The 25,458-nt window shown below is 38.4% G+C and overlaps 1 protein-coding gene, 2 long non-coding RNA genes and 1 pseudogene across 3 annotated transcripts; 3 read left to right on the top strand and 1 right to left on the bottom strand.

Moving 5' to 3' along the window:
• Positions 1–1,748: 1,748 nt before the first annotated feature.
• LOC116320690 lies at positions 1,749–3,512 on the top strand. Its single transcript, XM_039614846.1, has 6 exons — positions 1,749–1,791; positions 1,892–2,215; positions 2,307–2,663; positions 2,748–2,864; positions 3,203–3,243; positions 3,342–3,512. Exons 1-6 carry the CDS (start codon positions 1,749–1,751, stop codon positions 3,456–3,458), a joined length of 999 nt encoding a protein of 332 aa, XP_039470780.1. The 3' UTR covers positions 3,459–3,512.
• A 5,634-nt stretch (positions 3,513–9,146) lies between these two features.
• LOC120443057 lies at positions 9,147–10,873 on the top strand. Its single transcript, XR_005615103.1, has 4 exons — positions 9,147–9,295; positions 9,564–9,683; positions 10,409–10,464; positions 10,558–10,873. It is a non-coding gene; the product is annotated as an uncharacterized LOC120443057 (long non-coding RNA).
• An 8,116-nt stretch (positions 10,874–18,989) lies between these two features.
• On the bottom strand, positions 18,990–21,252 carry LOC120443056. The gene is made up of 4 exons (XR_005615102.1): positions 21,164–21,252; positions 20,157–20,305; positions 19,235–19,396; positions 18,990–19,156 (listed from the first exon to the last, which is right to left on the bottom strand). It is a non-coding gene; the product is annotated as an uncharacterized LOC120443056 (long non-coding RNA).
• Positions 21,253–23,289: 2,037 nt separating this feature from the next.
• LOC120443055 lies at positions 23,290–25,043 on the top strand (annotated as a pseudogene).
• The last annotated feature ends 415 nt before the right edge of the window (positions 25,044–25,458 follow it).

Below are 25,458 nucleotides of genomic sequence, written 5' to 3'. Positions count from 1 at the left end.
ATTTCATATCAGCGTTCAACACTCTGCAGCCTCATATCCTGGCCACTAAACTTTCCTCCCGATTTCACCTGGATGATCAGCTAATCCTGTGGATATTGGACTTTTGACCAACAGGACTCAGAAAGTTCGGGTCAACAACTCTCTTTCTAGTCTCCGCTCCACCTCCACTGGCTCCCCCAGGGCTGTGTGCTCTCCCCTGCTCTTCATCCTCTACACCGATGACTGCAGATCCACACAGCCCAACTGTCACCTGGTGAAATATGCTGACGACACAGTTCTCCTGTCACTGCTGTCAGGCCCCTCACAACACCACAGGCCTTCTCTTCAGGAGTTTGTAGAGTGGTGTGACAGCTCCAAAGCTGAACTGAACGTGAGCAAAACCAAAGAGATGGTGGTGACGTTCTCCAGTAGGCAGAGGATCTGGCTGCTTCAGTCACCACCACCATCCATGGGAAGCCAGTGGAGGTAGTTGAGGAGTACAAATACCTGGTAACCATTTTTGACAACCTCCTGAAATTCTCTGCCAACACAGAGGAGAATCTCAGGAGGTGCCACCAACGGCTATACCTCCTTAGGAAACTCAACTCCTTTGGAGTCAGCACACCCATCATGATGACTTTTTACTATGCCTTCCTGGAAAGCATCATGACCTTCTCCATTACCTGCTGGTTCCACTCCCTCAGCCTTCAGAACAGGAACAGACTGCAGCACACTGCATCAGTGTGCTGTAAAATCATTGGCCTGCCTGTCTGAACTCTGACACAGGTTTTCAGCCAACAGGCTATTAGACAGGCAGCCAAAATCATCAATGACCCCTCTCACATTCTTCACCCTGCATTTCAATGGCTCCCATCTGGGCGACGCCTCCGCTGAATTTCCTGCAGGACTAAGAGGAGGAGAGCCACCTTTGTCCCCAAACCACCCTGCTTTTTAACTCCAGCCGATAAGAACATTTCCCACACCCATAAACATAAACTACTCTACACTCTTTTTATACTGCCGACACTTTACTCACTTTTACTCACTTACAGTTATTTATTCACCTTTCACTCAGTATAATTTTAAAACTGTAATTTTAAAATTGTGCATATACTGTATATTCTGTGTATTTATTATTTCACTCTTATTGCCTGTTTATGCCCTGTCCTTATCTTCAACACCATGCTGCTCTGTTGGGGGGGGGGTTGGTGTTGGGTGTTTAAACAGCTACTGATCTGTTTACAATGTAATTTGCTCCCAAAAATGCCCATAAGCTTTGGTTTTTGAAGAGGCTAAGCCATTTCCTTCAGGCAAGCAACATGTATTCAGGCCTTCTCGTCAGCTCTTTTAAGGTACAAAATGCAATGATCAGTCAAAATGAAAAATGAACGTACACAGTTTACTTTGAAATGCAAAATGTGATGATTTTCTGGGTTATTTCTTGCGGTAAAAGCCACAAACAGCAGTTGGGACTGTGCTGATTACTCTTTTAGTGCTTAAGATTTATTAAGGATACTTTTTAACAAGAATATCTATAACCCATAGGGAACAGTGTTCTAGTTAACAAAATAGGCAGTTGCAATACAAGATGAAAGAAGATGAGAGCTTTTGCAAAGCCCAGGAGGAGGCAAATGTGACAGGAAGTCTACATTTGAATCTATTCTGTACTGACCAATCAGCAGCATTTCACTGTCTTACCGAATACAGTGATTTCACCTCCTTCATTCAGTGAAATACCAGCCAAGTCCTCAACAAGGAGCAGTGTCACGATGGTCATGTTATGGATTATATTGCTTTTTCTTCATCAAGGATGTAAGTGTGCATTTAACTTTATTAAAAATGTTCTAAATTGAGAATTTAATGTCAAATAGATGTGTAGAGAAAACCATAACTTTTCTATATTCTAATTCAGATACTCTAGTTCCAGTGAAAACTGTTCAGCTTGGTGAACCAGCGAACATAACATGTGCTTTGCCCGATGTGGTCAGCATTAGAGGAGTCCACTGGTACAAGCAGAGTGTTGGAGATACTCTCATATTAATAGTGACACTGTTTGAAACTGCAACACCCGAGTATGGTCAAGAAATATTTAAATCAAGATTTCAAACACATTATGATAAGAAATTTAGCAACCTGACCATTTTGAAAGCAGTCCAAGACGATGAGGGAATCTATCACTGTGGAATCATAGAGTGGATTAATCCTGAATGGACTGGAACATATTTGTTAGTAAAAGGTAAGTTAGTAATACACTGCCATACTTTTATACACTTTAAAGTGTTTCAGGGTGTGTTATGAAGAATGTATTTGTGTCTTGTATTCCACAGGAAATAATCAGCCAGCATCAAATTATACTGTTGTTCAGTGGCCAACAGTGTTAAATCCACTGCGTTCAGGAAATTCAATGACTCTCCAGTGTTCAGTCTATTCTGACTCTGACAAGATGTGTCCCAGAGATTATAATGTGTTCTGGTTCAGAGCTGGACCAGATCAATTACACCCAAGCATCATCTACACTGATGGAAACAGACACAGTGAAAGTGAAATAATATCAGACTCACAGGAGAGGTGTCTTTATCGCTTCTCTAAGAATGTCAGCTCATCTGATGCTGGGACTTACTACTGTGCTGTGGCCACATGTGGGGAGATATTATTTGGAAATGGAACTAAACTGGACATTGAAGGTATTTGGTGTTAAGTACTTTATACTATATATTCCAAGCTGATAACAGTTTTTGAGAATTGATTTTTGGTTTGTTTTTTTGTAGTGCAGCCAACACAATCAGCATTTATTCAAATGGCAATATTATTAGTTTGCTTGGCCATTTCTCTCTTTGGAAATGTTGCCTTGATTTGCAACCGAAGAGTATGTAAACCATTTCAAGGTAAGTCTTATAAAAAACTGAAATTATTTAAAAGGCTAAAATTATTTCAGTCACATTTTTAAGACCCCAAATCTATGGATTATAGAAACATGACAGAAGTTATACTGTAAAACTATAAAGAGTCAATTACTGTACATGTTTTCAATGGTGATTGAGGTGTACCATTTTTATTTGTTTTCCTTTGTGTACTTCATTTATACAAACAAATTTATGCAAATAATTCATTTTTCTCAGTGATCAGTGACAATAATTTGTGAGTTAAATGAAACATTAGATGCACTTCACTACTGTATTTTTTTGTTAGAATGTAATGAATCTAATTTGTTTTGCTATATCAGATACTCCAAACAAGACCTCAAACCAAGCAGTACATGATCGTGTAAGTAATTAAAATTATTGGTATTCAGTTAATATTTGTCAAAAAACACCTTGATATCACTATATACATAACTGTTTTACTTTTTCAATGTTACACAGACTAAAGCTGATGAAGAACTAAACTATGCTGCACTGCATTTCTCTGAAAGAAAAACAAGGAGAAAGAGGAAGACTGAGTTTGCTGAGGATAGTGTTTACTCTCAAGTTAAATGCTGATGCCAATGACAGTGTTTAGCATTTCCCAAAATTTAAATTGAACCTGACATCAGACCCTATATTTGTAATTCCTTCATGTTGTTATTTTTTTGTCTTACTTAAATATTACCTGTGAACAGTTAAATTGTTTCATCAGTGACAGTATATGGCCTTTAAAGACTGGAAATTTAGATTTTTTCATTTCTGCTTTATATATTTGATTTGATGTAATAGCTAGTCATGCTTTCTGTGATTAAAAAAACATATTATGTTGATTGATGCAGGTGTTTTTTTGTTTTTGTTTGTGTGTGTGTGTTTAAGTTGGGCCACTACAGGCAAGGAATGAATTCCTATGTCAGTTTTGAGACTTGGAGTTTTTTTGCTTACATTTTATTTCAGCCTAACAGAAAGTAAATGTCCAGCACATATTGTCATACACTGTGATACATGCTCAATCATCCAGGTAAAGAAATTGCAGGAAGTTGATTCTGTTCATCTAAATGTAACATTTTCAGTGAGAGGAACGTTTCAGGAAGACAGGGAGGAACACTGGGTTAAGTGGAAAGTCAAAGAGGCCATTAACATGACATAGGAATGAACAACTCTGAAATGAGGAGGGGGGGCCCAGGGTACAGCTTTCACTATCTTACAATGCTGTGACTGTAGCCATTCACCAACACTCTGTGAATGGTACTCAAGGCAATTGATCAATGATCATGACAATTTGCATTTCAGCAATCTTAAAACTGATCTCATAGTTCATTGTTAATCAGTTAATCAATGGTGCTAGTTTCGGTCACTATGCAAAAGTACTGTTTATAAGGTTGGGGAATCCTGCAGGCCAGTCAACAAAAGGAGAAGGAGAGAAAAATAGAGGAGAAGGAGAGGGAGAGAGAAAGGGAGAGAGAATCTGCTTTATAGTGATTGTCTGTGAGTATCTTTTTGTACACCTGTGCGTGTGTTCACATGTGTTCACATGTGTTCATAAGCTTTGTCTATGGAAGTCTCTAAGGCTATGTTCACACTGCAGGTCTTAATGCTCAATTCTGATTTTTGATCAAATCCGATTTTTTTGGTCTGCTTGTTCACACTACAAATAAAATGTGACAGCAAACGTTCTCTAGTCTGAACCCTCAAAGCGGCCCGCATGCACAAAAGAAGACGTTACACACAACGCGCTCTGTTTAGACCCAGAGCAAACAGTATTGTTTGACTGATGGCCCTTAATATAAAGACCTCATTCGGACTTTACATTTCCCAATTTTGCTTTAAGTTGTAAAGTTATTTTGTTATTTACATATGGCCTAATAATTATCCTTATTGCTGTTTTAGAGAGGAGCGGTGCTTCAAAGGATAGTTGCAGATTTCTGTCAGAATCTGCAGATTATACAGTACAAATAAAATGTTCACGATTCTCCAACGTTGTCTTCCCAGCAGTTTCACTGACATCTACACTGGATGGCCAGGAAGCGTTCGCGATGTCTTCTCGGGCGCTTCACCGGCGCTGATAATTGGCGCCTGTCTTGTGTCAGTGAATTAAAAGACAGATTTAATGCGACATGACCGTTCAAACAGCAGTCGCTTTCTAAAACATCAGATATGTATCGGATTCAGTACCACATACGAAACTGACCCAGATCGGATTTGAAAATATCGGATTTGTGCTGTTCACACTGTCATACCATGATCGGATATGGGTCGCATAGGGTCAAAAAAGTCGGATTTGATGCGCTTTCGCCTGCAGTGTGAACGTAGCCTAATAGTGTGTGTGGGGAGCCACAGCCCTGCCCCCCAGGACATAAAGTAGGCATGGAGGGGACCTGGGCCACAGACATTCAGAGGCCCCTCAGAACACAATAGCCTCAGGAGGACCACCACAGGGACAATCACAGCAGAGGAGAGCCCTGGAAGGGGGTCGCCCACCAAACTTTTTGTTTGTAGAAGAGAAATTGAGTTTGAGCATATTGTGAAGAATGTCTTTGTGTTTTGTATTACGCAAAAAACAATCAGACGACATCAAACTATACTGTTGTTCAGTGGCCCACAGTATTAAATCCACTCCATTCATTAGATTCAAGGACTCTCCACTGGTCAGTCTATTCTGACTCTGAAACATTTCTCCCGGTGATCATAATGTGTTCTGTTTAAGAACTGGATCAGATAAATTACACCCAGCTCAGATATAATGAACGTGAGAAAATATCTGACACTCAGGAGCTTATCTGACCTTAATATCTGATCTTGGTTTGCCTGCCTATCCAGTCCACTTATTGATCCGTGCACCTGCACCAGCAGTGATACTGACCAAAAGTCTGGGGAAAAACTACTGTAATCATTAATTACAGGCTAACGCAAAAATGTTGATGTATTTAACCAGGGGAACCCCATATCAAAGAAGTTAACTAATTTAAAGATAAAAAAAAAAAAGATTTTGATCAGAAAAAAAGATGATTTCAGAATCATAGGAATCCACTCAACACTTTAATGTGCCAATGGAATTTATTTATTTGATATTTTTCAACAATGATTTGGGGTAAATGAAATGTGAATTATACAACATGTTTTGTTGGCCCCCAAAATACTACCATAGCTTATGTTGCAGTTAATAAAAGTAACCAAAGAGGTTGTGTTTCCATAGAATCAGCTGAACAACAGTTTTGTTTTTTTAGAAAACACAAAAAAAACATTTTTATTGGAACTGTTTATTTTAACACGTATTAGAAAGGCCACAGCGTCTATTAAAGGACTACAACTCCTGCCCTTCTTGGCCTATGTTGATGGTTGCCGCTGAGTGTGGGAATCTTGTCTAACAGCAGCATACACACAGTCTTGTGTTGAGTCACTCCTCTTCCTGTTCCCTCTGTTTACTCTCACTGAGGAGTAATGGACTGTAGCATCGATCATCATCTGAAATTACAGGTATTTTAGAATTTATGTCATCAACTTCAACTCAAGTAAGATTATTGGAATAGTCAGAAATTACATATGTGCAATATATCTACTACTATTTAAAACAAATCTTATAAGATTATTCTAATATTTTACAACATATCTTAGAATTTTTAATCAGCATTTCTATGTGGTTGGGTCGATAATTTTTTGCGCAATGAAATTTTTCAGTAATTTTACTTCCATCAAAGTGGATTTTAAATCAAGTAATTGCATATTTTCATCTTTAATTAAAGTCTCTCAGAAGTAATGATGGGCAAAGTTTCACCAATCTGCAAAAGAAATAGGTCTACAAATTGTGGAATAATTTCCAAATAATGTTTCTCAATGTAAAGGGACAAGTCAGAAAATCAGTATTGGAGGCTGGTGATTTTCAGGTCTTCAGGTGACACTAGATTAAAAACACAGTCAACACAGTTAAGATGCTCAGTTCTAAAGCCTCCATCTCTAATGGTACGGGGTTGGTTTGTTCTACTAATCCAGTAAATAATTCTGCAATTTCATTTGTAAAACTAACTGTATGTGCACCTATTAACTTTATTCCAACACTTTGTATTGTAACAAATTTAACAATACATTGTGATATCTTTATTATATGTTGTTGGTATGAATTTGCTAATCTCTTTTCCAAAAGCATGCTGCAGAATATATAGTAAAAGCATATTTACCAAATCATTTGCTTGGCCCACATTTGACACGTCACATTCAGCATGATTGGTGGCACATATTTCCCCTAAAGAAATAAGATTTGGTGATATTATTGGAATAATAGTGTGGTAATATTAAAAATATCCAAATGAATGGACAGACACGTTCCTTCCCGTGGTGTGCCCAGTGCACCTCCAGTTCTGTAATTATACAATGTTATTATACCAACTATTTCTACAGATGTTTTAAGCAGTGGATCTTTAGTATTTATTTTAGCAATGCAATGTTATTATATGGCAATTGTTGCTTTTCAAACACAAATCTACTACTACAAAATGAAACATAGGAAAACACAAAGGGAAGAAGATGACTACAAGTGTTCCACTGTTACAGGATTCTAGTGTGAGTAAACACTTACACTAGAATCCTGTAACAAGGTTCTATAAATGCAGTGATTTATTTTTATTGTAATCCTGTGTTCTTGTTGTCATCCTGGTATGATAAACTGAAACATATATTTGGATCTTAAACATAATTTTAGTTTAAAAATCTATCTTTACACACACACACACACACACACACACACACACACACACACACACACACACACACACACACACATAGTTACGATAAACCCACCTTTGCAATGCTGACAAACATTTATCCCTTTGGGGTACAAAAGAAGAAGCACAATCACAGAAATGCAACAACCTAGCAGAACTCCAAGAATAACAACAACAGGGCCTAATCCTGGTCCTACATTAGTTAAAAGAGAGAGAGAGAGACTGTTTAATTTAATATGTGATCATGGAATTTCTCAGTTGTTGCAGAAATGTGCTTATAATCAACAATATTCTGTTTTTGTAGAGCTAGAGACAGTTTATGATGAATCTTTAACAATCATGGCATAGATCTAACAAATTGCTGAATTAAAATCCCTTTTCTTCCCCATTTGGATGCTTTGTTGGAGCCTCAGCAGGTGTTTTTGGCCATATCTACATGCACTGAGTTGCTGTTGCACACACACCACTCGGTCTGCAGACCGCAGACAAAAAGGCAGTTAGGACTGTGCTGATTATACTTTGAAGGCTTAAGAATAGTTTTTTAACAAGAATAACTATCAAACAGTGTTCGAGTTAACAAAATAGGCAGTTACAATACAAGATGAAAGAAGATGAGAGCTTTTGCAAAGCCCAGGAGGAGGCACATGTGACAGGAAGTCTACATTTGAATCTATTCTGTACTGACCAATCAGCAGCATTTTGCTCTCTTACCGAATACAGTGATTTCACCTCCTTAATTCTGTGAAATACCAGCCAAGTCCTCAACAAGGAGCAGTGTCACGATGGTCATGTTATGGATTATATTGCTTTTACTTCATCAAGGATGTAAGTGTGCATTTAACTTTATTAAAGATGTTCTAAATTGAGAATTTAATGTCAAATAGATGTGTAGAGAAAACCATAACTTTTCTATATTCTAATTCAGATACTCTAGTTCCAGTGAAAACTGTTCAGCTTGGTGAACCAGCGAACATAACATGTGCTTTGCCCAATGTGGTCAGCAGTAGCGGAGTCCACTGGTACAAGCAGAGTGTCGGAGATACTCTCAAATTAATAGTGTCACTGTATGAAAGTGCAGCACCCGAGTATGGTCAAGAAATATTTAAATCAAGATTTCAAGCACATTATGATAAGAAATTTAGCAACCTGACCATTTTGAAAGCAGTCCAAGACGATGAGGGAATCTATCACTGTGGAATGATAGAATGGATTAATCCTGAATGGACTGGAACATATTTGTTAGTTAAAGGTAAGCTAGTAATACACTGCCATACTTTTATACACTTTAAAGTGTTTTGAGGCATGTTATAAAGAATGTACTTGTGTCTTGTATTACACAGGAAATAATCAGACAGCATCAAATTATACTGTTGTTCAATGGCCAACAGTGTTAAATCCACTCATGTTCAGGAAATTCAATGACTCTCCAGTGTTCAGTCTATTCTGACTCTGACAAGATGTGTCCCAGAAATTATAATGTGTTCTGGTTCAGAGCTGGATCAGATCAATTACACCCAAGCATCATCTACACTGATGGAAACAGACACAGTGAAAGTGAGATAATATCAAACTCACAGGAGAGGTGTCTTTATCGCTTCTCTAAGAATGTCAGCTCATCTGATGCTGGGACTTACTACTGTGCTGTGGCCACATGTGGGGAGATATTATTTGGAAATGGAACTAAACTGGACATTGAAGGTATTTGGTGTCAAGTACTTTAATCTATACTATATATTCACAAAAAATGGTTTTTGGGAATTGTTTTTTTTTTTTTTTCTAGCGCAATCAACACAATCAGCATTTTTCAAATGGCAATATTAATAGTTTGCTTGGCCATTTCTCTCTGGAAATGTTGTCTTGATCTGCAACAGATGACTAGTTAATACTTGAATAATATGACAGCTAGGTTTCAGTCTTTTTTAGAATCATCAATAATTTCCTGTCTTCTTCTTTTTTTTTTTTCTAGAGCAAAAATCAGGTTCTGAATTTACTGTGCTGGTTATGGCAATAATCTTCTTGGTTATTTCTGTGACTCTCATTATTGTTTGTTGTCAAACTCCAAGAGGACTATGTGAACAATGCAAAGGTAAGTGTTGTTCATGGTAAGAAAAGTCACTCAAACATCATTCTAGTAATGTGCGATACCACTGATTTCCTTTCCAATCTGATACCAAGTAAAATTTAAGCTGATATTGATGATATTGATCTGATACCTATAACAGAGCTGCGAAACACTTAAAATATACATTATTATCTATCTGTCTTATGTGTGATTATCTATCTGTGTTATGTATTTTTAAGCAGTATTTTAAACTTTTAAAGCCTACAATGACTTTTTACTGCAAGTATGCTGTATATTTTAATGATACCCAACCTATATAATCCACTTTAAATCTTCTACAACCAACTGAATCTGTTTGAGTTGATCTTAGGGACACAAATATTATTTTAAACTGAACTCATAAAGCTATTTCTTGTAGCATGTATTTTTTTCATTTCTTATTTCATAATGATATCTATTAATGTACATTAGAACAAATGGGATTGAATTCCCATTATTTAAACATTGGCACAAAAATTCGCACACTTTCCAAAATTCAGCAACAATGCTATGTGTCACCAACAGCTCCAGATTTTATTCCTCTGTAATCCGATACTTCCCATCATCATATTCTGTTTTATTACCTTTGTCTCTGAAGGTTTATGGTCTTGCAACGTGGCCCAAACCACATCTTGGCCGCATCATTCTAACAAACATTATTCAATAAAACTGGACTCACATTTGTGTTGTGATTTTGTCTATCAACACAGATGCAGTTGCTTTGCAAACAAATCTGACAGCAAAAGGAGATCAGGAAATTCTGCAGGTAACGCTGAAAAATATCAGGACCAAGTTTTCAGTATGTTTTAATGCATGCCTTTGTAAATAAGTCTCACCATTTTTTTGTTTTATTCATCAGACAGATGAAGACTCATTGGTTTATTCTGTAGCAATTTTCTCTTGTGGAAAAATTAGATACAGGAACAAAGACTAGATACAGGACTACAGAACCTGCAGAAGATGAGAAATAATTTGAAAGCTCTTGAGCTGGATTGATATCTAGACACATATAACTCTTGCCTTTTTAAATTGGGTTAGAAATGTACTTGTTCTTCTAGCTAACCTAATTTTCTTCTCCATGTTTATTGATAATTTTGTTGACAGAAATAAATAGTTACAATGATAATTTTCACTGTTAAGTTTTCCCAATAGACGTAAATGCTATGAAAGCCATCTATGAATGATTTTTTTTTAATTTATTTTTTATTGTGGAGCTTTTCTTTCTTCTTCTTTTGACATGTTTTTAGATATTCTTGTATCTGGATTTATTTCTCCATGTCATGTATAAAAAGGAAAGATGGAAACAGTGGATGTATTACTTCCTTCTTAGTAGACAGAAAGAAAATAGTGTATTTATATACAATTATATTACATGAAATGAAAAAATCTATTTTATGCAATTTCTTTAAGTGTTCAGCATGGCTACTTTTTAAAATGTTGATGCATGCTTTTATTTTGTGTTCATTTCATTCAATTATGACCTTCATGTTTTGAAAATATCTCAGTCAGTATATGTTGATTTGAATTGAATAAAAAGTTACTGACTTTTGTCTTGTTTATTTATGGACTCAGTTGTACAATAGTTAAATAACACAAATAAACTAGAAGGACATCAAATTGCATTCTTCATGTCAGAAGTAGGCCTTACATTTTTTGGCTTCTGTCATTAATTATGGGCGCATCAAGAATGAATTTAAAAATCACAGCAAAATAACTTTATTAGGTGATTGTGACACTTGTTCAGCTTCAGACTTATCTCACGCCTTTAGGAAAATTCAGTGGGACTGAAGTTAAAACTGTATGTGAGCGTATGGGCAGTACGGTGGTGCACTGTTCACTGTCATTTCACATGAAGGTTCCTGGTTCAAATCAATCATATGGTTGTCTGACATATGACAGCTAGGTATATACACTAACAGGTTACCTTGGCAACCAGCGTCTGGAATGCCTGTCAACAACTTATAGTTGATGACAAGCAATGCACAGCAAAGCGATGTGCAACAAGCAAATTCTTCCGTGCAGATACACTTTTACCTTTTTGTAAGCAAGCATATGTTAAGGTGGGGTCTTAACGTATTTTGTGGCAGTCTGTTGCACCGAGCTTGACAAAAAGAGACTTTGAACAAAATTTTAAGTTTCACAGTTCAACTTTCCTTGAATTTTTTAAAAGTGCTCTTGAGCAGCTGTTCCGCAGACTTTTTGAAGGTCTTTCAAAAGTTTTACTTTGGACAAGTTTTACTGTTTTGCACTCATTTTTATTCCAGATTTTTTTTTTTTTCCTCAGTCACTTAGTACTGACCTAACCGAACTTGGGGTGTGAACCACTGACACATGACTTACCAAAAAACTAATTTTGAATTGTATTTTTTGTTACAAACAGTCTGTCAAAGTTTGACAGGAAATAAGGCGTTTCCCAAAAACTTGTGGAATCGTTGCATGGCGTATTGGAAATTTAAGGAAATTGGAGAAGCACAGGATAGTTTAAAAAGGGCTTGGCTTAGAAAACTACCTACCAAATATTTACTTTCAAGGTCATCAGAATCATATAAGCTCAATTTGTGTCTTATATACTATGTTTTCATCAAATTTGGCAGTTAGTCAGTCTGCTATTTCCCATCTTGGTACTAAAATATAAAAAAATGAGTAGTGGCACAACATTTTGCACAGTACAGTATTTTATTGTTGTGTTATACAGTGCTAAAGACTAAAAGTATGTGATGTAGAGTGAAACATAATGTGAAGCTAGCTGAAATAGCTGGGTCACAATGGCATCTAAATACAATGATCAGAAGTGAAGAAGTAAATTAATTTTGACAGTTTATCATACAAGACCATTGATGAAACAATGGTCTTGTATTATGTTACATCTCTTTTCACTTGTCTTCCAGTCATTGAAGCAGTGGAGGTAGTAAGAGATAACAGGATGACCCCAACCTCAGCAAAAGGACCACTCTCAGCACCAACCAAGTGTGTTTGCTCTTGAAAATGTGTCTTAATTACATAAATTTCATATACAAGGATGGATACTACAGGTGGAAACATGAGTGGGCCATAGGTTCCTCTGTTTCACCCAGTGTGGAAAACTTGTGCATGGAAGAGGTGGAAAAGAGGGCTTTGTTATCCTACCCTGGAACACCATTAAGTCATTGGTTCAGGTATGTGGATGACACCTGGGTGAAACTCAAATCTCAGGAACTACCACAATTTAGGGATCACATTAACTCTGTGGACAAACACATCAAGTTCACCAGGGAGGATATGAAAATGACAGGTTAGCCTTCTTAGACTGTGACATTTCCATCAGTAATGTGGGACATTTAAAAGGTGATGTATAACATAAACCAATGAAAGCTCCAGGCAATCCAGGAGACATGAAGGATGACTGCTGCCTAAGGGAAAACCCTTAGTGATCCCTTATGTGTCAGGAGTATTGGAGCAGTCGAGAAGCATTTTCTCTAAACACCTCATCTCTGTGGCTTTTAAACCTCAAAACATGCTGCACCAAAAATTGGTCCACTCTAAGGATCGGGTCCGCCAACACAAACAGAGTAATATAGTGTACGCTGTAAAGTGTCAGGAGGATTGCCATGATTTATACATCGGGGAAACCAAACAACCTCTGGCTAAGTAGACAGCACAATACAGAAGAGCCACCTCGTCAGGCCAGGACTCCGCAGTCTATTCACACCTACAGGCCAGTGGCCAATCTTTCAATGACGAGAATGTACACATCCTGGACAGGGAGGAACCCTGGTTTGAGCAGGGAGTCAAGGAGGCCATTTACTTTAAAAGGGAAAGACTATCTCTGAATCGAAGAGGGGGCCTAAGGGTACATCTTTCACGATCTCACAATGCTGTGATTGCAGCCGTTCCCCAACTCTCTGCTAATGGTACTCATGGTTGATGATCAATGATCAGTTTTCTTTGATCAGTAGTTGTTGATCAATGGTCATTACAATTTGCAGTTTTCGCCAGTGGTGCTAGTTTCAGTTATTTCAGAAACGCTACATCGAGATGAACAGAATTAACTTTTTGGGACTATGATCTTTCCCTAATTTGCAAATACACAAAAGAAAAAGACAAAAAAAAGAATACATTTGTTATCTGAACTGGAAGCTCGCTAAATAGCTGTATAGCAAAAATGGTCTACACATCACAAACAATCCCTTTAATGCATTTCGCAACCTTCAGTTATGGTCATTTAAGTTTTAGACTTAAGCAAACTCTATCGGACATATGGATTCAATGATCAGTGTAAAATAATGCATGTTATATGCTTTTTCACGCTTGGTATTGGCTGCATGGATTGAGCATGTAATATGCAGAACAAAATTCAATTGATGCTCAAACACCCAGTTGATGGGAGTTTATGCAGAGCCTTATACAGAGGGAAGATTTGTCTTGCCAAAGATGTGACTTCATAACTATTATTGTGAAGCCACCAAATCAAAGCTAAAATCACAATTAAATCTGGCATTATTGTAACTAGTCTCTAGCTTCTAGATTTCCGGGACCAGGTCGCTGCTCGTGTGGTTGACCAGCCAGTCAGCTGAGCAGTTTTATGCTTCTTTTTCTAACTTTAATGCTCTTTTCGTTGTTGTTTTTCGCCGCTCTACCAGGTATATTTATATTCTTTTCCTTTCTCCTTTTCCTCATTTTGTGATTTTTCAGACTTGTTTTCGACTTGTTTCCTACACCAGGGACTCCCTCATCCAGCTGCGGCTGCAGCAGCAGCCCAGGCTCTGGCTTTTCCGCTCCACTTCCACGGACTAATTTCCCAAGGAAATACTCCGTGGACACGGAAATCACCTGCATGAGTACAGAACTGCCTCCGGTCTGGCATTTACGGAATCGTGGTTAAACAACAGCGGCGACGACAGCACGCTGCACATTGATGGCTTTTCGCCACCCCTTCGTATGGACAGAGACCGCGAACACACCGCGAAGCAACATACATACAGACACAAGACAGCATGTGTCTGTATGTAAACAACAGCTGGTGCTCTACAGTTACTGTGAGGGAGAAGCTGTGCACTACAGACATTGAGCTTCTGGCTGTTTCCCTGCACCCCTACTACCTCCCCAGAGAATTCCCGCAGCTTTTCATCATCTTGGTTTACATCCACCCCAGAGCTGATGCAGCTAAAGCCACAGAATACTTTGCCAACACTCTACACAAACTGGAACAATTATCACCGGACTCTCCCAAGTTCATCCTGGGTGATTTCAACCACTGTTCCCCTGACAAGTTGCTTAAAGGATACCAACAGCATGTTACATGCAGCACACGTCAGGGGAAGGATAAATGCTATGGCTCTGTACCAGATGCATTTAAAGCCCTACCCCTCCCCCCTCGAGGCTCAGCAGACCACCACACCATCCTGCTGGCCCCTGCTTACACCCCAGTCATCAAAAGGATTAAAAAGGTCACCAAAAACATCAAGCAGTGGACAGCGGAAAGTATCCTCACTCTACAAGGATGTTTCGAAGCCACTGACTGGGACAGCTTCTTTCTCCCTCTGATGACATCGATGAACAAGTCAACACGGTGACATCATACATCTCCTTCTGTGTTGACAACATTATCCCCTCAAAAACAACAAACCCTGGATCACCAAGGAGCTCAAGGAAATCATTAATAAAAACAAAGAGGATTTTCTTCACCGGCTCTGCACTGGATAAAAAGGAGGTCAACAGGGAGGTCAAGAAGGCCATAAAAACTGCTGAACTGGAGTATAAAAACACAGTTGAAAAAAAATTCACCACAGGGGACCTCCGCTCAGCCTGGTAGGGCTTCAAAATCATGGCCTCTGTGAATACTGTGGGCACCACCCCCAGAACGATCCAGGTGGAGGGCAGCAACCCCTCCTCCCTCCCTGACGACCTCAATGATTTCTACACCATGTTTGAGACGGACAATATCACCCAGCTTGAGGAGTCCAGATCCTCACTCAAACCTGGCAGCGCTGCACTCACCTTCAGGACTGAGGACGTGGTGTGAGCCCTCAGGAGGACCAGGGAGAGGAGCTCACCCGGCCCTGACAATATCAGCAGTCGAGTTCTGAGACACTGTGGCAACTAGGAAGTGTGTTCCGGACTCTATTTCAACACTCAATTGACAGTCACACCGTCCCCCAGCTGTGGAAACACTCCACAGTCATCCCCATCCCCAAAAGAAACAACCCAAAGTCTCTGAATGATCTTCGTCCTGTGGCCCTCACCTCCCTGGTGATGAAGGACATGGAAAAGATCATAAAACAGCACATCGTAAGAGCAACTGACCCCCTGATGGACCCACTCCAACCTTCATCTTGGACTCCATCCACAAACATCTGGAGCTCCCTGACTCCTCTGCCAGACTTCTGTTTGCTGATTTCATATCAGCGTTCAACACTCTGCAGCCTCATATCCTGGCCACTAAACTTTCCTCCCGATTTCACCTGGATGATCAGCTAATCCTGTGGATATTGGACTTTTTGACCAACAGGACTCAGAAAGTTCGGGTCAACAACTCTCTTTCTAGTCTCCGTTCCACCTCCACTGGCTCCCCCCAGGGCTGTGTGCTCTCCCCCCTGCTCTTCATCCTCTACACCGATGACTGCAGATCCACACAGCCCAACTGTCACCTGGTGAAATATGCTGACGACACAGTTCTCCTGTCACTGCTGTCAGGCCCCTCACAACACCACAGGCCTTCTCTTCAGGAGTTTGTAGAGGGGTGTGACAGCTCCAAAGCTGAACTGAACGTGAGCAAAACCAAAGAGATGGTGGTGACGTTCTCCAGTAGGCAGAGGGATCTGGCTGCTTCAGTCACCACCACCATCCATGGGAAGCCAGTGGAGGTAGTTGAGGAGTACAAATACCTGGTAACCATTTTTGACAACCTCCTGAAATTCTCTGCCAACACAGAGGAGAATCTCAGGAGGTGCCACCAGCGGCGGCTATACCTCCTTAGGAAACTCAACTCCTTTGGAGTCAGCATCATGATGACTTTTTACTATGCCTTCCTGGAAAGCATCATGACCTTCTCCATTACCTGCTGGTTCCACTCCCTCAGCCTTCAGAACAGGAACAGACTGCAGCACACTGCATCAGTGTGCTGTAAAATCATTGGCCTGCCTGTCAGAACTCTGACACAGGTTTTCAGCCAACAGGCTATTAGACAGGCAGCCAAAATCATCAATGACCCCTCTCACATTCTTCACCCTGCATTTCAATGGCTCCCATCTGGGCGACGCCTCCGCTGCATTTCCTGCAGAACTGAGAGGAGGAGAGCCACCTTTGTCCCCAAAGCCACCCTGCTTTTTAACTCCAGCCGATAAGAACATTTCCCACACCCATAAACATAAACTACTCTACACTCTTTTTATACTGCCGACACTTTACTCACTTTTACTCACTTAGTTATTTATTCATCTTTGAGTCAGTATAATTGTAAAACTGTAATTTTAAAACTGTGTATATACTGTATATTCTGTGTATTTATTATTTCACTCTTATTGAATGTTTATGCCCTGTCCTTATCTTCAACACCATGCTGCTCTGTTGTATCTTAATTGCCCCTTGGGGATAAATAAAGTCTTTTTGATTTTGATTCACCACGGGTTCATATGTGTGTGTGTGTGTGTGTGTGTGTGTGTGTGTGTGTGTGTGTGTTGGGGTTTTTTTGGGGGGGGTGTTGGGTTTTGTTAGATTTGGATTGTTGGATTGTCATTTATGCTTAGAAATATGTACTCATATACAGAAAAATAAAGGTGCCAACTAGAACCAAAAGTGGTTCTTTAGACTGATGCCATAGAAGAACCTTTTTTGGTGCCACAAAGAACCTTTCAAACAATGGTTCTTTGAAGAATTTTAGTAGTGTCCCAAAGAACCATCAAGAAATGGTTCTTTGGGACACCTTTAATGGTTTTTCAAAGAGCCTTTTTAAAAGGTCCTTCAAATGGTTCTTTATAAAACCATTTTAAAGAACCTTTTTGAAATTGTTCTTTAAAGAACCATTTTAAATCTTTCAAAATAAAATGTATCATAAATAGAATTTAAGTAGGTAGGGTAAAATAAATACGAGCACAGCATAGACATATATTAATGGTTTATTGCCATTTAGCAGTATACCAAAAGACAAAAAGGCACCACATCACTACTAATACATGTCACATATTAGTCATTTAAACAGTAATAACATTTTTACTATACTATAAATAAATAAATAAATATATATATATATAAATACTATATCTAAAGATAACACAACAATTAATACATGTATTGTTTAATTAATAAAACATCAAAAAGTGATAAACACATTAGAAATAGCAATAGCTTCATAACAGACCAATAAATCAAGACATCAGCAGATGTTTGCATGTTCAGTAAAAATATTTCAACAACAAGTTTTTGAATAAAATTATCAATGAACTTCAGCCTTACATTATGTAAGGTAAGTTTAATGTTAGACTTAGGGCTGCTCGATTATGGCAAAAATGATAATCACGATTATTTTCACTGAAATTGAGATCTCGATTATTTGACGATATCTATTTAACAATAATGTATTGAATAATGGCTTTAAAGATTGTCAAAAAATAATATAAAATAGTGTGCAAATACCGATAACAGTGCAAATGTTTGCAATATAAAAAATAAATGAAAAATGTAAACATTAATGTTTAGTGAACTTCAAAATACTGCATAATATTTATGCATACAAATAACCAAACATCAAGGCAAGCTGTGTAGCCACACAATGCACAATTGCATCAAACTGACATGTCAACTAAAGTTGCTGCTCCTTCATTGTTTGATCGTATGTCACTTTGTGAGCGGTCTTCAAATGTTTGAATAAGTTTGTAGTGTTGCTCTGTGGTGCAGCTACGACACCGTAGCAAAGTTTACACACTATGTCTACTTAATCCACGTCTGACTCCACGAACCCATAATGTTTCCACACCACTGAAGTCGTTTTATCTCTCTTTTCAACCAGCGGCATTCTCTCTTCAGCAGCCATTATCCTCTCCTCTCCAAATAACTTCTGCTTAGCTTCCCTCGGGTCCTCTTAATTGTTATGACGTGTGTTCGAATCGCAGAGAGGTGCGCTCGATTTGCCACATGGAGCAGCGCGAGAGTAAAGCACGAGGGAGGTGCTAATAATCGGCTCAGTCATTTTTAATGATCGTTGAAAGCCCAGATCGTAATTGAGATTAAAATTCGATTAATTGAGCAGCCCTAGTTGGACTCATGGTTCCTTGTTAGTCCAGTTTAGGATAATGTCTCTGACGATGTGTGTCATATCAAATATATGTCATATCAAAACAACCCCACACCTGCAGTTGTTTCAGTTTTTCACAGGTGTTTCCTGTCAGCTGGTCAACTTCACTCAGGTGGACATCCATATCAGCCAACCAAACGACAAGCTCCTCCCTTTGTGCTTCAAATCCCTCCCACTCTGAGACAAGGAGCTGAGAGAGAGAAAACAAGGGTCAATTATAAAGAAGAGAGAAAAGTGAAACCCTCCTCAGAAGGTCTGACTCGCATACCTGCAGTCGACCTGTGATGGACTCCTGTTTGGCGTTCACGTCATCCCAGTGTTGCCAGCAGCCGAGTCTGCAGGGTGCCCTGGAAGAGCCGAGTTAATGTAGACTCCTCCTGGTCAGGCTGTCCAGCTGGATGAGCCGAGGTCTCCCCTCTCGCCGCCGCCTCTGAATACAAAAACAGAAATTGCATGTGAACCAGGAGGTGCAGATTTTTTTGCTATTCTTTCCTAAATCCAGACTTGATAATGTGGAGGTATTTGGAAAACTTTTTTGGCCAGCGGACGACTGTTGTCTCGCAGAAAGTCAAATCAAATGTATGCGATACACAATTAATTCACGAGAACAAATTATAAAAAACAAGTCCAGTTCTTCCCTGATTTCAAGTGAATTCTGCATCAAAACAAGGTAACAGAATTAAAACGAGAGTTTGCAGCAAATGTGAGCACAAAGCCTCACTTTGTACAAGCCTGCTATTAAAGGTCTCCTCTATGCAGATGACTTTCCTGTTTTCAAGGCACAACTTGGATCTGCTGTACAAATCTTATAGATACACGCTAAATGAAACAGTAGTGTGCACGACTCCAGATTCTGATCCCTCATCCTAATATGCTCCCAAAAGGCTCACAAAAAACATTGGAATAGCAATAAAGCAAATGTTGAGGCTTCTAAATACAAAGTCCATAAACCAATGGCTGACATGGGTTTTATCATAAGGGTGATAAATATACAACATATGTTCTTAAGACTAAAAGTATAATACAGATTTTAGTCTGAGAGATTTGATGTTCATTTACATGCAGATGCACTATACGTGCCTGCTCTGTGGTTTTCCACAACATTTTGCAAATAACTATTTAACACAGGAAGTAGGTGAACTAAAACAAGTCATCTTTCTTTGTGAGAGGACAATATTAATGAAACAAACCTCAATGACATCATAGAGATCCCCAAAGATGCTCCTGCTGCTTTTCTTCCTCCTCATCCTAAGCTTCCTTCTCCTTGTCCTCGACTTCCATCCAATTGTAATTCAATCTAATTGTTTTTCTCCCGCTCCTCTTCCTCATTTTGTTGGAGCTGTGAAAAGAATTAGTGTGAATCTGAATTAATTTGTGCAAACAAGAAAAATCTACAGCTTTTCGGTCAGAGGTAGTCTTGTGATTTAAGCCAGGTAGAGTAGATTAATGTGTTGATGCTACCTGCTTCATCTGCTGAGTGATCTTTACACCCTAGCTGGATTACAAACTTTAACCACGTGCTGAATTTCGGCCCAGTGTTGATACCTCTTGTTAGTATAATGACCTCTTCTTGGCTTAATGTACGATGGTGGATAAATGAAACGTACAAAGAAAATTTAACTATATTACAAATGGACATCTATCTTGGTAACATCAAATGGCCGGAGCATAACTTGTCAACTAGTCCGAAAATTAGTTACACAGGAACAGTCACAGACACATCTTCTAATGTGTCACATTTCTATTCATTCAAAACACTTATGCATTGCTGTGTTTTATACAGCTCTTACAGAATTCAAAGTACAGGCTGATGTGAGTATTTAATGTACGGCTCAGATCTACTGAATTTCAGAGTTTCTAGAGCAGACACAGAGCTCACATCACAACAGGCTTCAGGTGCCATTTTAGTGACATTAACAATATTATAAATTTTAATCAGTCTAGCTGACATTACGTTATGTACGCAGCACGCAATAGAACCACATATTTTAGAAGCCAATTAGTTGGGAGCACCTTCACTTAATTATAACAGTGGTTTTGTTAGGAAAACAGTTCTGTATACCGATACTAAATTGCGTTAACGCCAACGGCTTAACGATGTAACATAGCTAACTGTTGTTAGCACAGCATTAACAGCAAGCTACAATGACGAGTAACAAAACAAAACAGTAAAAAGGTTTTAATGAAAACGTTTTACCTTTTCCAACAGTCCCAGAATCCAGAGCTTCAAAGACCAGCAGGCACTGAAGACTGTTATCCGTTTCGCTGTCACCGTCCGTGAAAAAGTGTTTTTTCCTTAAAAGTTCAAGGCCGCCGGTCGCGCAATCTGTCTGCGCATGCGCAACCCAACGATTGACTCTCTCTCTCTCTCTCTCTCTCACTGTCATTTATTTGGCTCGAAACACATAAATTGCTCAGTGATAAACAACTACTGATATCATTTACCTAAGCAGTGTGCTTTGTCAAAACTAGTGTGTCGGTAATGAACACATAAGTATGTTCATTACACTGAGATTCTGTTGTGCAATTGTTATTTATTAGTATTTTATAATTTGACTTTACATACTGCTGGGTGGTTTGTAAAGTTTACAATAACTAGTATTTTCATTATGCTATATTTTCTAATATATATAATAATCTCAAAAGTAATACCTTGAAGCAGAAAATAGTAATACTTTATTAAAATTTAAAACTGAAGTACAGTATTTGGATGTGTGTATTGTGTCTACTGTTTGTTAACTCACCATTTCATAAACATCTTAATAATAAATTCCATATTCTATTACCACATTATTTGTGATCAGTGGGTTTATGGGGTTAGGGGTGTGGGGGTAGGGTCTTTAGGCTTTGGCCCCACCCTGCCACCAGTATATTTTTAAGCAAGTATTTCTAACTTTTATTTGAATATTCAGTTTCCTACCATCTGCTCTTAAAAGGTAATTGTCAGGTAACCCGCCTCCCCTTCGTACACACATGCACACAAACAAAACACAAAACTAATTCACACCCTCATTATAGTGAATAAATATTCATGCCATTTTACACCATCAAACTTAGATAGCTAAGGATGAAGAACCTTTTGTTCTTTAAAGAACCATTTGTAATAGCTGAAGAACCATCCACAAAATAAAAGGTTCTTTGATTTATGATGGTTCTTTAAAGAACCATGAAGACATCTGAAGAACCATTTAAGAACCATAATTTTTCTGAGTGTATGCTTAGAGTTTTATAATGAATGTCATGTTGGTAGAGGGTTGATCCTTAGTAGTCTGCAAAGACTTTGTGTGCATTCCAGAGTGTTCTGGCATTCACACCCACGTCCTGGGAGCATGGGAGAGGTTGTACCTTCTCTTATTGTTTTATGGTAGGATAAACGTATCTATGTCTGTTTTAGGCTAAGTGCCTTTTGTTTAGATGAGCTGCTGGACTTCCAGACCAGCAGGTTTAGGGAAGTCGTTTATGGGGTGACACTCTGACCCCCCCCCCACACACACACACACACACACAGACACACACACACACGCTTACACAACGCACAGGCAAGGTACACTTTGTGTATATGTAGACGTCATATGTTAATGAACCTATGCATATTCATGTGACCTCAATAAAAGATCAGTGTTACGGGGAGCGGACGAGAGCAACTGGGGTCAAGCGAAGGAACGCATTTGTCCAGTTGGTCTCCCTCGATACAAGAATCATAAAGAGCTCTGCTTGGTGTTCAATGCTTTTGCTGTGTAGTTGAATTGTCTTGAACGTTCCAGCGAATAGGTGTTTAAACAGCTACTGACCCGTTTAATATGTAATTTGCTCCCAAAAATGCCCATACGCTTTGGTTTTTGAAGAGGCTAAACCATTTGCTTCAGGCTAGCAATATGTATTCAGGCCATCTCGTTGGCTCTTTTAAGGTACAAAATGCAATGATCAGTCAAAATGAACAATGACCTTACACGCTTTCCTTTGAAATGCAAAATGTGATGATTTTCTGTGTTATTTCTTGCGGTAAAAGCCACAAACAGCAGTTGGGACTGTGCTGATTACTCTTTTAGTGCTTAAGATTTATTAAGGATACTTTTTAACAAGAATAACTATAACCCATAGGGAACAGTGTTCTAGTTAACAAAATAGGCAGTTGCAATACAAGATGAAAGAAGATGAGAGCTTTTGCAAAGCCCAGGAGGAGGCAAATGTGACAGGAAGTCTACATTTGAATCTATTCTGTACTGACCAATCAGCAGCATTTCACTGTCTTACCGAATACAACAATTTCACCTCCTTCATTCTGTGAAATACCAACAGTCCTCAACAAGGAGCAGTGTCACGATGGTCATGTTATGGATTATATTGCTTTTTCTTCATCAAGGATGTAAGTGTGCATTTAACTTTACTAAAGATGTTCTAAATTGAGAATTTAATGTCAAATAGATGTGTGGAGAAAACAATAACTTTTCTATATTCTAATTCAGATACTCTAGTTCCAGTGAAAACTGTTCAGCTTGGTGAACCAGCGAACATAACATGTGCTTTGCCCAGTGGGGTCAGCAATAAAGGAGTCCACTGGTACAAGCAGAGTGTTGGAGATACTCTCAAATTAATAGTGTCACTGTTGAAAACTGCAACACCTCAGTATGGTCAAGAAATATTTAAATCAAGATTTCAAGCACATTATGATAAGAAATTTAGCAACCTGACCATTTTGAAAGCAGTCCAAGACGATGAGGGAATTTATCACTGTGGAATGATAGGGTGGATTAATCCTGAATGGACTGGAACATATTTGTTAGTAAAAGGTAAGTTAGTAATACACTGCCATACTTTTATAAACTTTAAAGTGTTTTGAGGCATGTTATGAAGAATGTATTTGTGTTTTGTATTCCACAGGAAATAATCAGCCAGCATCAAATTATACTGTTGTTCAGTGGCCAACAGTGTTAAATCCACTGCGTTCAGGAAATTCAATGACTCTCCAGTGTTCAGTCTATTCGGACTCTGACAAGATGTGTCCCAGAGATTATAATGTGTTCTGGTTCAGAGCTGGATCAGATCAATTACACCCAAGCATCATCTACACTGATGGAAACAGACACAGTGAAAGTGAGATAATATCAGACTCACAGGAGAGGTGTCTTTATCGCTTCTCTAAGAATGTCAGCTCATCTGATGCTGGGACTTACTACTGTGCTGTGGCCACATGTGGGGAGATATTATTTGAAATGGAACTAAACTGGACATTGAAGGTATTTTGTGTTAAGTACTTTATACTATATATTCCAAGCTGATAACAGTTTTTGAGAATTGATTTTTGGTTTGTTTTTTTGTAGTGCAGCCAACACAATCAGCATTTATTCAAATGGCAATATTATTAGTTTGCTTGGCCATTTCTCTCTTTGGAAATGTTGTCTTGATTTGCAACCGAAGAGTATGTAAACCATTTCAAGGTAAGTCTTATAAAAAGCTGAAGTTATTTAAAAGGCTAAAATTATTTCAGTCACATTTTTAAGACCCCAAATCTATGGATTATAGAAACATGACAGAAGTTATACTGTAAAACTATAAAGAGTCAATTACTGTACATGTTTTCAATGGTGATTGAGGTGTACCATTTTTATTTGTTTTCCTTTGTGTACTTCATTTATACAAACAAATTTATGCAAATAATTCATTTTTCTCAGTGATCAGTGACAATAAATTGTGAGTTAAATGAAACATTAGATGCACTTCACTACTGTATTTTTTGTTAGAATGTAATGAATCTAATTTGTTTTGCTATATCAGATACTCCAAACAAGACCTCAAACCAAGCAGTACATGATAGTGTAAGTAATTAAAATTATTGGTATTCAGTTAATATTTGTCAAAAACACCTTGATATCACTATATACATAACTGTTTTACTTTTTCAATGTTACACAGACTAAAGCTGATGAAGAACTAAACTATGCTGCACTGCATTTCTCTGAAAGAAAAACAAGGAGAAAGAGGAAGACTGAGTTTGCTGAGGATAGTGTTTACTCTCAAGTTAAACGCTGATGCCAATGACAGTGTTTAGCATTTCCCAAAATTTAAATTGAACCTGACATCAGACCCTATATTTGTAATTCCTTCATGTTGTTATTTTTTTGTCTTACTTAAATATTACCTGTGAACAGTTAAATTGTTTCATCAATGACAGTATATGGCTTTAAAGACTGGAAATTTAGATTTTTTCATTTCTGCTTTATATATTTGATTTGATGTAATAGCCAGTCATGCTTTCTGTGATTAAAAAACATATTATGTTGATTGATGCAGGTGTTTTTTGTTTTTGTTTGTGTGTGTGTTTAAGTTGGGCCACTACAGGCAAGGAATGAATTCCTATGTCAGTTTTGAGACTTGGAGTTTTTTTGCTTACATTTTATTTCAGCCTAACAGAAAGTAAATGTCCAGCACATATTGTCATGCATGGTGATACATGCTCAAACATCCAGGTAAAGAAATTGCAGGAAGTTGATT

This window comes from Oreochromis aureus, linkage group 2, assembly GCF_013358895.1.
Source record: "Oreochromis aureus strain Israel breed Guangdong linkage group 2, ZZ_aureus, whole genome shotgun sequence".
NCBI classification, from domain to species: Eukaryota; Metazoa; Chordata; class Actinopteri; order Cichliformes; family Cichlidae; genus Oreochromis; species Oreochromis aureus.
The sequence above is the reverse complement of the archived record's forward strand: the minus strand, read 5'-3'. Positions and strand labels throughout refer to the sequence as shown.

What these genes read in the sequence shown, in the direction of transcription:
- LOC116320690 (XM_039614846.1), top strand. Translation starts at nt 1,749, where the DNA reads ATGGTCATGTTATGGATTATATTGCTTTTTCTTCATCAAGGAT. An exon ending in AACATATTTGTTAGTAAAAG is followed by an intron (nt 2,216 to 2,306) that starts GTAAGTTAGTAA and finishes TGTATTCCACAG; the next exon opens with GAAATAATCAGCCAGCATCA. An exon ending in ACCAAGCAGTACATGATCGT is followed by an intron (nt 3,244 to 3,341) that starts GTAAGTAATTAA and finishes AATGTTACACAG; the next exon opens with ACTAAAGCTGATGAAGAACT.